At 34.8% G+C, this 12,500-nt stretch overlaps 1 protein-coding gene across 1 annotated transcript in view; it reads right to left on the bottom strand.

Annotated features, from left to right (window-relative positions):
• LOC137643728 (uncharacterized) overlaps window positions 1–12,500 on the bottom strand; it is a 149,364-nt gene that overhangs the window by 31,495 nt on the left and 105,369 nt on the right. The window contains exon 4 of the mRNA XM_068376429.1: window positions 10,771–10,900. Within this exon, the coding sequence (XP_068232530.1) occupies window positions 10,771–10,900 (130 nt within the window). The remainder of the gene's footprint in view (window positions 1–10,770; window positions 10,901–12,500) is intronic.

Genomic DNA, 12,500 nt, shown 5'->3' with positions numbered 1-12,500 from the left:
AAAATATTTCAAGAGCAGTAACATTAATATATTATTATTATTATTATTATTATTAATTGCTAAGTTACAACCCTAGTTGGAAAAGCAGGATGCTATGAGCCCAAGGGCTCCAACAGGGAAAATTACCTAGTGAGGAAAGGAAACAAGGAAAAATAAAATATTTCAAGAGCAGTAACATTAAAATACATATCTCCTATATAAACTATAAAAAGTTTACAAAACAAGAGGAAGAGAAATAAGATAGAATAGTGTGCCCGAAAGCACCCTCAAGCAAGAGAACTCTAACCCAAGACAGTGGAAGGCCATGGTAGAGAGGCTATGGCACTACCCAAGACTAGAGAACAATGGTTTGATTTTGGAGTGACCTTCTAGAAGAGCTGCTTACCATAGCTAAAGAGTCTCTTCTACCTTTACCAAGAGGAAAGTTGCCACTGAACAATTACAGTGCAGTAACCCCTTGAGTGAAGAAGAATTATTTGGTAATCTTAGTGTTGTCAGGTGTATGAGGACAGAGGAGAATATGTGAAGAATATGCCAGACTATTCAATGTGCGTGTAGGCAAATAGAAAATGAACCGTAACCAGAGAGAAGGATCCAATGTAGTACTGTCTGGCCAGTCAAAGGACCCCATAACTCTCTTGCGGTAGTATCTCAACGTGTGGCTGGTGCCCTGGCCAACCTACTACCTATAAGCAGAAGAATACTTTCCTTACACTGTGGCAGAGATGAGAGTCTTGAGATGGATGTGTGGGGTGACAAGAAGAGATAAGATACGGAATGAGGTAATACGGGGGTACCACAGGAGTTAGAGAACTATCAGATAAGATCCAAGAAAGTAGACTGAGGAGGTATGGTCATGTCATGAAAAGAGATGAACAGTGTATTGGGAGGAGAGTGATGGAAATGGAGGTACAGGGAAACGAGAAGGAGAGGGAGACCAAAGCGAAGGTGGATGGACTGTATCAAGGATGACCTTCGATCAAAGGGATTAACCGGTGATGAAGTGTGGGAGAGAGGTAGATGGAGAACGCTGGCCAGAAACATCGACCCATATACAAGTGGAAAAAGATGCAGACAAAGAAGAAGAATGGTTTCCTTACACTTTGATTTCATTTTTCACAATGAATTTCGTTGCAGATTCTCGTTCAGGGTCTCTCTCTCTCCCCCCCCCCCTCTCTCTCTCTCTCTCTCACTCTCTCTCTCCTTAATCAAATCATAAACAATTACATCAACTCTATACATTGCCACAACTTATATCAAAACAGATTTCATTTTGCACAATGAATTGCGTTGCTGATTCATGTTCGGGCTCTCTCTCTCTCTCTCTCTCTCTCTTCTCTCTCTCTCTCTCTCTCTCTCTCTCTCTCTCTCTCTAATCAAATCATAAGCAACTATATCAACTCAATATATAGCCACAACTTATACCAAAGTTTTGATTTTATTTTGCACAATGAATTTCGTTGCAGATTCATGTTCGGTCTCTCTCTCTCTCTCTCTCTCTCTCTCTCTCTCTCACTCTCTCTCTCAAAAGCCACTATATCAACCCAATACACAGCCACAATTTATACCAAAGCTTTAATTTTATCTTGCACAATGAATTTCGTTGCAGATTCATGTTCGGTCTCTCTCTCTCTCTCTCTCTCTCTCTCTCTCTCTCTCTCTCTCTCTCATAAGCAACTATATCACCCAATAAACAGCCACAACTTATACCAAAGCTTTGATTTTATTTTGCACAATGAATTTTGTTGCAGATTCATGTTCGGTCTCTCTCTCTCTCTCTCTCTCTCTCTCTCTCTAATCAAATCATAAGCAACTATATCAACTCAATATATAGCCACAACTTATACCAAAGCTTTGATTTTATTTTGCACAATGAATTTCGTTGCAAATCCATGTTGAGTCTCTCTCTCTCTCTCTCTCTCTCTCTCTCTCTCTCACATAAGCAACTATATCAACCCAATAAACAGCCACAACTTATACCAAAGCTTTGATTTTATTTTGCACAATGAATTTTGTTGCAGATTCATGTTCGGTCTCTCTCTCTCTCTCTCTCTCTCTCTCTCTCTCTCTCTCATAAGCAACTATATCAACCCAATAAACAGCCACAACTTATACCAAAGCTTTGATTTTATTTTGCACAATGAATTTCGTTGCGGATCCATGTTGAGTCTCTCTCTCTCTCTCTCTCTCTCTCTCTCTCTCTCTCTTATATATGCAAATATATCAACCCAATACACAGCCACAACTTATACCAAAGCTTTGATTTTATTTTGCACAATGAATTTCGTTGCAGATCCATGTTGAGTCTCTCTCTCTCTCTCTCTCTCTCTCTCTCTCTCTCATAAGCCACTATATCAACCCAATACACAGCCACAACTTATACCAAAGCTTTGATTTTATTTTGCACAATGAATTTCGTTGCAGATCCATGTTGAGTCTCTCTCTCTCTCTCTCTCTCTCTCTCTCTCTCTCATAAGCCACTATATCATCCCAATAAACAGTCACAACTTATACCAAAGCTTTGATTTTATTTTGCACAATGAATTTCGTTGCAGATTCATGTTCTGTCTCTCTCTCTCTCTCTCTCTCTCTCTCTCTCTCTCTCTCTCTCATAAGCCACTATATCAACCCAATAAACAGCCACAACTTATACCAAAGCTTTGATTTTATTTTGCACAATGAATTTTGTTGCAGATTCATGTTCGGTCTCTCTCTCTCTCTCTCTCTCTCTCTCTCTCATAAGCCACTATATCAACCCAATAAACAGCCACAACTTATACCAAAGCTTTGATTTTATTTTGCACAATGAATTTTTGTTGCAGATTCATGTTCGGTCTCTCTCTCTCTCTCTCTCTCTCTCTCTCTCTCTCAAAAGCCACTATATCAACCCAATAAACAGCCACAACTTAAACCAAAGCTTTGATTTTATTTTGCACAATGAATTTTGTTGCAGATTCATGTTCGGTCTCTCTCTCTCTCTCTCTCTCTCTCTCTCTCTCTCTCTCTCATAAGCAACTGTATCAACCCAATAAACAGCCACAATTTATACCAAAGCTTTGATTTTATTATGCACAATGATTTTGTTTGCTGTAACACCATTCTCCAAAAAAATCGGCAGCAGGGCGTTCGGGCCATTCTGGCCAGCGCGTCCCATCTCTAAATCCACAGACATGAAACATAATTCTCCGGTCTTTCATTTTGACTAACGAAATGTTGAAAGCATTACTAGACGCCGGAAAGCTAATGCCTCTCTCTATCCTGTGGTTGGGCCCAAAAAAATTAGCGAGCATAATTCATGAGAAATTCATTTCATGAACTAAATATTCCTTTGCGTGAAAATCTATCCAGATGACACTAAGAGGAGAGCGGACGTCGGATAAGAATCGAATCTCTGGTATTATCATACGTTTGTTTTTGTGGATTTAACAAATGCGCTTTCAATCTCAGATTAAAAGAGATTTGATGGCATTGTAATCTCCGTGTTTTAGGTTAGAAAAGTTTCCTCTGGGGTTTGATGTTGGATTATATTTGAAACTTATTTTCAGGGTACCATTGAATTTCTGTTATTATTATTATTATTATTATTATTATTATTATTATTATTATTATTATTATTATTACGCTGTTTCCGCTATCAGTGGATGAATCCAAACGAACACAAACTAATCAGAAACTGGATTGAAACATTCATGCTTAAATTAGTGAATTATGGATGAACCACGCTAAGTTTAAAGGTTTAAAGGTCGCTCATGAATGGCAGAGGCAAGGGACAGTGACATTGCCCTAGCAATCAGGACAATGCCCTAGAGACTGACTATATATTATATGATCAGCGCCCAAGCCTCCTATCCACCTAAGCTAGGACCAGGGAGGACCAGGCAGTGGCTGCTGATGACTAGCATAGACCTATAGGCTCCCCCAAACCCCGCAACCTTAGCTCACAAGGATGGTAAGGTTGCAGATACTAATGGCACTAACGAGTCCAAGCGGGACTCGAACCCCAGGCTGGCAAACACCAGGCAGAGACGTTACCAATCAGGCCACAGCAACCTACAGGAATTAATGAGGCCAACTGTACAAAGCTATTATATATAACTAATATCTTCTAACTGTTATGCTAAGTGGTCAGGAAGCATATCTTGTTTTTGATGTTTTTACCAGTTTATATATCCACTATCAGGTCACTTTGCCATTTAATATAATTTGAAGCCATCTTGTTTTAGATGTTTTTAATAGCTTATGCGTTGACTAGTACGCCATTTTACATCATATACAATTCGAAATCCCTTTTTTTCGGGTTCCACATTAGTGCTGAAACTACGAAAAAATTATTTCTGAAACTACGGAAAAAACTATTTTTTAACTACGAAAAAAATTATTTCTGAAACTGAGAAAAAAATATATTTCTGACACATCGAAAAAATTATTTATGAAACTACAAAAAAAATTATACCTGAAACTACGAAAAGTAATTTCTGAAACTACGAATGAAATTATTTTTAAAGCCAAGAAAAAAATAACTTCTGAAACAACGAAAAAAAATATTTCTGAAACTACGAAACAAATATTTATGAAACTACGAAAGAAATGATATTTTAAACTACGAAAAAAATATTTCTGAAACTACGAAATAAAATTATTTCTGAAACCACGATTTTTTTCTAAAACTACGATTTTTCTGAAACTATGAAAGAAATTATTTTTGAAACTACGGAAAAATTACTTCTGAAACTACGATTTTTTCTGAAACTACGATTTTTTTTCTGAAACTAGGAAAGAAATTAATTTTGAAATTACGAAAAACTTACTTCTGAAACTACGATTTTTTTTCTGAAACTACGATTTTTTTTTTCTGAAACTACTTTTTTTTCTGAAAAACAAAAAAAACATTTTCTGAAACTTGAGAAAAAAAATTAGCTCTGAAACTACGAAATAAATAACTTCTGAACCTACGAAAAACTTATTCCTGAAAGTCCCTTAGTATGAAAAGGTTCAAAAGGTACAAAATATCAACATCTCTGGTGGGAAGCACAAAATATCAACATCCCTGGTGGGAAGTACAAAATATCAACATCTAGTGGAAAGCACAAAATATTAACATCTAGTGGAAAGCACAAAATATTAACATCTGCCAGAAAGCACAAAATATCAACATCCCTGGTGGGAAGTACAAAATATCAACATCTAGTGGAAAGCACAAAATATTAACATCTAGTGGAAAGCACAAAATATTAACATCTGCCAGAAAGCACAAAATATCAACATCTAGTGGAAAGCACAAAATATCAACATCTGGCGGAAAGTACAAAATATCAACATCTGGTGGAAAGCACAAAATAATTTCTGGTGGGAAGCACAAAATATCAATATCTCTGGTGGGAAGTACAAAATATCAACATCTGCCAGAAAGCACAAAATATCAACATCTGGTGGAAAGCACAAAATATCAACATCTGGTAGAAAGCACAAAATACCAACATCTGGTGGAAAGCACAAAATATTAACATCTAGTGGAAAGCACAAAATATTAACATCTAGTGGGAAGCACAAAATATCAACATCTGGTGGGAAGCACAAACTAATTTCTGGTGGGAAGCACAAAATATCAACATCTGGCGGAAAGCACAAAATATTAACATCTAGTGGAAAGCACAAAATATTAACATCTGCCAGAAAGCACAAAATATCAACATCTAGTGGAAAGCACAAAATATCAACATCTGGTAGAAAGCACAAAATACCAACATCTGGTGGAAAGCACAAAATATTAACATCTAGTGGAAAGCACAAAATATTAACATCTAGTGGGAAGCACAAAATATCAACATCTGGTGGGAAGCACAAACTAATTTCTGGTGGGAAGCACAAAATATCAACATCTGGCGGAAAGCACAAAATATCAACATCAGGTGGGAAGTACAAAATATCAACATCTGGTGGCAAAAACAAAATATCAATATCTGTGTGAATGCACAAAATCGATTCTCGTGGAAAACACAAAATAATTTCTGGTGGGAAGCACAAAATATCAACATCTGGCGGAAAGCACAAAATATCAACATTTTGGGGAAGCACAAAATATCAACATCTAGTGGAAAGCAAACCAGGTGGATAAGTGCAGGCATATCGTTTGCAGCAATATGGCCGACTGATTGGACAAAATGCATTTTTATACGATATATTTGCTAAGGTCGGTCACGTTGCAAAGTAATTGGGTCGTTTAAAGCAAACAGAATTCTAAAGGCAAAGTCGTTTCGTCATGAGCATCAGTTTTTTTTTTTTTTTCTTTTTTTCTTTTTTTTTTTTTTTTTTTTTTTAACGAAGAGCATTTTACAGGTGACTAAAATTTTACATGGTAATTGGGTGTTCCTCTAATTCATGCACACTCCACAAACACCAACCTTGTTAGAATTTTTATGTCTATCTAAAAATAAATGATCAACATAGGATTGAATGGATATTTATGTTTGTATATAAAAAAAAAAAATTATTCCTTTTTTTTTTTAGTGAATATTCCTACTTTCAAAAATTTATATATATTTTTTGTGAATATTTATGTTTGCAAAAAACAAATTAATACTTTTTTAAGTGAATATTCCTACTTTCAAAAAATTATATATATATATATTTTTTGGGTATATTTGTTTGATTGAACAAAATAATTGATAATTTTTTAAAATGAATATTCTTACTTTCGAAAAATGTATCCTTTTTTTTTTTAGTGAATATTCCTACTTTTGAAAAAAAAATATCCATTTTTGAAAAGAAAAATAATAATTAATCCTTCTTAATGAATATTCCTACATTTGAAAAAAATATGCTTTTTTAGTAAATAAATCTACTTTTGAAAAAAATTTCTCCTATTCTAATGAATACTATTTTTGAAAAAAAAAAAAAAATTCTTTTTGATAAATATTCCTACTTTTGAAAAAAATAAGCCTTTTTTTTTTTGTAATAAGGAAATAATAATGTTTAAAATTGGGACCTTCTGCTATTTTCTTATTTATTAACCAGACCAAATTAGGTTTTAATGCATATTATTATTACTATTATTATTATTATTATTAGCCAAGCTACAACCCTAGTTGGAAAAGCAAGATGCTATAAGCCCAAGGGCTCCAATAGAGAAAAATAGCCCAGTGAGGAAAGGAAATAATGAAATAAATAAATGATGAGAAAAAAAGTAAAAAGAAAAAAAATATGAGATATTTTTTGTAATAGAGAAAAATATCCTTTCTAGAATTAAAAGCTTTCGTTATCTTATTTATTAACTAGATCCTATAAGTATTAAATATTTACATTGAACAATTTTAATGCTATAAATCATATATTAAAAGTTTAGTCCATTCTACCATATTAAAATGTTTGAAGTTAATCTGGCTAAATTCAATTAAGTGAGCTAGATTTCCATACTAGTATAAAGCAATTAAAAAGCCATCAACATCATTTGTACGGCTGGAATTATGATTATATAATTTCAGTTTCCATCTGAAATTATTTTACTGGAATAGTTTCCATGTTTTGGACACGTATTCGGGTCACTTTTATCATTTATGCAATCGTGTACCTAATTGGTAGTAATATGAAGTTATAGGGATTACAGAAAAGCAGTTGGATGTGTATGAAAATTGGTAGAAAATATTGACAATATACAATATAGGGTTGGAATGTATAAAAGGGCTTCCAGCTTTGAAAGATTGAAGATGCAAACTGTAGAAATTTGTTTACATATAAAGGGCTTTTTGAACCAAATCTCCTTGGTGGAAGTGCAGTGTGGTTTTGAAAGATGGAAAATGTAAACTACAGAGAAGCCCTTGGGCTTATAGCATCTTGCTTTTCCAACTAGGGTTGTAGCTTGGATAATAATAATAATAATAATAATAATAATAATAATAATAATAATAAAGGGCCTGTTGAACCACTTCTCCTTTGTGGAAGAGCAGTGTGATTTTGAAATCTAGATGTAAACCATATAGATTTGTTTATGCATAAAGGGCCGGTTGAACCAAATCTCCTTTGTGGAAGTGCAGTGTGGTTTTTAAATGATAGATGTAAACTATAGAGATTTGTTTACGTAAAAAGGGCTCGTCGACCCACTTCTTTGTGGAAATGCAGTGTGGTTTTGAAATCTAGATGTAAACTGTAGAGAAGATTTGTTTATGTATAAAGGGCGGGTTGAACCACTTTTCCTTTATGGAAGTACAATGTGGTTTTGAAAGCTAGATGTAAACCATATAGATTTGTTTACGTAAAAAGGGCTCATTGACCCACTTCTTTGTGGAAATGCAGTGTGGTTTTGAAAGCTAGATGTAAACTGTAGAGAAGATTTGTTTCGTATAAAGAGCTCATTGACCCACTTCTTTGTGGAAGTGCAGTGTGGTTTTGAAATCTAGATGTAAACTGTAGAGAAGATTTGTTTATGTATAAAGGGCCGGTTGAACCACTTTTCCTTTATGGAAGTACAATGTGGTTTTGAAAGCTAGATGTAAACCATATAGATTTGTTTACGTAAAAAGGGCTCATTGACCCACTTCTTTGTGGAAATGCAGTGTGGTTTTGAAAGCTAGATGTAAACTGTAGAGAAGATTTGTTTCGTATAAAGAGCTCATTGACCCACTTCTTTGTGGAAGTGCAGTGTGGTTTTGAAATCTAGATGTAAACTGTAGAGAAGATTTGTTTATGTATAAAGGGCCGGTTGAACCACTTTTCCTTTATGGAAGTACAATGTGGTTTTGAAAGCTAGATGTAAACCATATAGATTTGTTTACGTAAAAAGGGCTCATTGACCCACTTCTTTGTGGAAATGCAGTGTGGTTTTGAAAGCTAGATGTAAACTGTAGAGAAGATTTGTTTCGTATAAAGAGCTCATTGACCCACTTCTTTGTGGAAGTGCAGTGTGGTTTTGAAAGCTAGATGTAAACTGTAGAGAAGATTTGTTTCGTATAAAGAGCTCATTGACCCACTTCTTTGTGGAAGTGCAGTGTGGTTTTGAAAGCTAGATGTAAACTGTAGAGAAGATTTGTTTCGTATAAAGAGCTCATTGACCCACTTCTTTGTGGAAGTGCAGTGTGGTTTTGAAATCTAGATGTAAACTGTAGAGAAGATTTGTTTATGTATAAAGGGCCGGTTGAACCACTTTTCCTTTATGGAAGTACAATGTGGTTTTGAAAGCTAGATGTAAACCATATAGATTTGTTTACGTAAAAAGGGCTCATTGACCCACTTCTTTGTGGAAATGCAGTGTGGTTTTGAAAGCTAGATGTAAACTGTAGAGAAGATTTGTTTCGTATAAAGAGCTCGTTGAACCAATTCTCCTTTGTGGAAGTGCAGTGTGGGTTTAAAAGATAGATGTAAAGTGTAGAGAAGATTTGTTTATGTATAAAGGGTCCGTTGAACCAAATCTCCTCTGTGGAAGTGAAGTGTGGTTTTGAAATCTAGATGTAAACTGTAGAGAAGATTTGTTTATGTATAAAGGGCCCGTTGAACCAAATCCCCTTTGTGGAAATGCAGTGTGGTTTTGAAATCTAGATGTAAACTGTAGAGAAGATTTGTTTATGTATAAAGGGCCCGTTGAACCAAATCCCCTTTGTGGAAATGCAGTGTGGTTTTGAAATCTAGATGTAAACTGTAGAGAAGATTTGTTTCGTATAAAGGGTTCGTTGAACCAAATCCCCTTTGTGGAAGTGCAGTGTGGTTTTGAAAGCAAGATGTAAACTATAGAGAAGATTTGTTTATGTATAAAGGGCCGGTTGAACCACTTTTCCTTTGTTGAAGTACACTGTGGTTTTGAAAGCTAGATGTAAACCGTAGAGAAGATTTGTTTATGTATAAAGGGCCGGTTGAACCACTTTTCCTTTGTTGAAGTACAGTGTGGCTTTGAAAGCTAGATGTAAACTGTAGAGAAGATTTGTTCATGCATAAAGGGCCGGTTGAACCAAATCTCCTTTGTGGAAATGCAGTGTGGTTTTGAAAGCTAGATGTAAACCGTAGAGAAGATTTGTTTACATATAACGGGCCGTGTAGAAGAATTGTTGACGCAACATTTTAGGTATAAACAAATAATTAAAAATGTGAGAAATTCTGATATACTTAAGAGGGAGTGATACAAAGGTTAGTGTAACTGAAGGAATAGGATGGTTCGGTCATGTGAAAAGATTAGAGAACGAGAGTAAGTGAAGAGTATGAAATCCTGAAGTGATGAAATGAAGTCCTATAAAGGAATTAGCAAAGTATACAGGAATAATTGGAAAGGAAGAGAAAAAAAAACATTCAGGCAGTTAGAGTACATGTAGGAGAGGGGTGAATTGTGCAGGGCGATGTAAGGCCTTCAAGAAGCTGTTATTTAACCATCTGGGAGTTGTTAAAACACCTTACATTGTTGATGTTTTATATATATATATATATATATATATATATATATATATATATATATATATATATATATAATATATATATATAACCTTTTCTAATCCAATGCTGGACAAAGGCCTCAGATATGTCCTTATTCATGCCCGAAATTTGGCCAGTTTTCTTCATTAAGCTGGCCACTGATGATTTATGATGGTGAGAGAGTTTAGTCTGATCGCTCACAGCAAGACAACCTTGTATGGGTTGGCCCTGACTAGTACACCTTTACTGATCACGATGATACACAAACCCTTTCACCACGTTAAGGTATCCCCACTCAGAAAGGGTGCATATGTGTGTGTGTGTGTATATGTATACTTCTACAATGACGTCAATTATAAAAATACAATGAATTTTCTTTACCTATGACGGTCATATTCTTAACCATGGTGTCCTGTTCGAAGCTCTCGGCTATCACTTCGCACCTCAGCTTGCCAGATGCACGATGATCGACACGCGAAAGGATGACTTCGTGCAAGTTAGATCTTTGTGCCTGGAAGACATAAAAAAGAAATAAAAATAATCATAATCTCTCGAATTTAATGCGAAAATACATTTCTAAAATTAAATGTGCTTTTGCCTTCGTGTACTTGCGAGTTTATTGGCCATAAATATATTTATAATTGGTTATAAATTATACCAGGAGTAGCATTCTGAGAAATAATTCTTTTTTTATTTTTTTATATGTGAAGTAATACTAGCAAAAACCCGTTAATTTTTTAGCTTAAGTATCAAATTTCATTTCTAGTCACTGACAGACACACATGAGACATAAGTATTTCTAAGTAAACGAAAAATATATTTTTTTTCTTTAATAGGAATTGCATGAATGCTAAGGCGACCTGTTATTATTATTATTATTATTATTATTATTATTATTATTATTATTATTATTACTTGCTAAGCTACAACCCTAGTTGGAAAAGCAGGATGCTATAATCCCAGGGGCTCCAACAGGAATAATAACTCAGTGAAGAAAGGGAACAAGGAAAAATAAAATATTTTAAGAAGAGCAACAATATTAAAATAAATATCACTATAAACTATAAAAACTTTAACAAAACAAGAGGAAGAGAAATAAGATATAAGATAGAACAGTGTGTTTAAAGGTTTAAAGGCCGCTTATGAATGGCAGAGGCAAGGAACAGTGACATTGCCCTATCAAGCAGGACAATGCTCTAGAGACTGACCATATGGGGTACCACAGGAGGGCATACTATCCCCAACACTTTTTATAATCTACACAGCAGATATACCACCCCTGAATATGCCATAAATTACACCCATGGAAATGACATAACACAAGTAATAATTTATCCTACAAACTCAAAAATATTTTTGAAAATAAAAACAGAAAGAGAGGTCAAAAGAATAAATGATTACGAAAACAAGTGGAAAATAAAAACAGAAACAAATGCAAACTTTTACCAGTATCAAAGAATAAACCAGCACCTATAACAGTAAAAAACATAAATATTCCATTCAACAACGAAGTTAAAATCCTTGATCTCTCTACCGAAAGAACTGGAATAAGCTGCCATATCAAAAAAAAAAAAAAAAAAAAAAAAAAACTCCAACTGGCAAAACATAGAAAAGGAGAATTAAAGAGCCATTTTCCGTGTTGGAACCCCTGGGCTTATAGCATCTTGCTTTTCCAACTAGGGTTGTAGCTTAGCAAATAATAATAATAATAATAATAATAATAATAATAATAATAATAATAATAATAATAATAATAATAATAATAAAAAGTTTAAAGGTTTAGAGGTCGCTCATGAATGGCAGAGGCAAGGGACAGTGCCATTACCCTAACAATCAGGCCAATGCCCTATAGACTGACCATATATTATATGATCAGCGCCCAAGCCTCCTCTCCACCCAAGCTAGGACCAGGGAGGGCCAGGCAGTGGCTGCTGATGACTCAGCAGACTAACTCAGATGACTCAGCAGGCTAACTCAAACCCCCAACCTTAGCTCACAAGGATGGTAAGGTTGCAGACACTAATGGCACTAACGAGTCTCAGCGGGACTCGAACCCGAGTCTGGCAAACATTTATCATACATATATATATATATATATATATACACACACA

Source organism: Palaemon carinicauda, chromosome 7, assembly GCF_036898095.1.
Source record: "Palaemon carinicauda isolate YSFRI2023 chromosome 7, ASM3689809v2, whole genome shotgun sequence".
Taxonomy (NCBI): domain Eukaryota; kingdom Metazoa; phylum Arthropoda; class Malacostraca; order Decapoda; family Palaemonidae; genus Palaemon; species Palaemon carinicauda.
The sequence above is the reverse complement of the archived record's forward strand: the minus strand, read 5'-3'. Positions and strand labels throughout refer to the sequence as shown.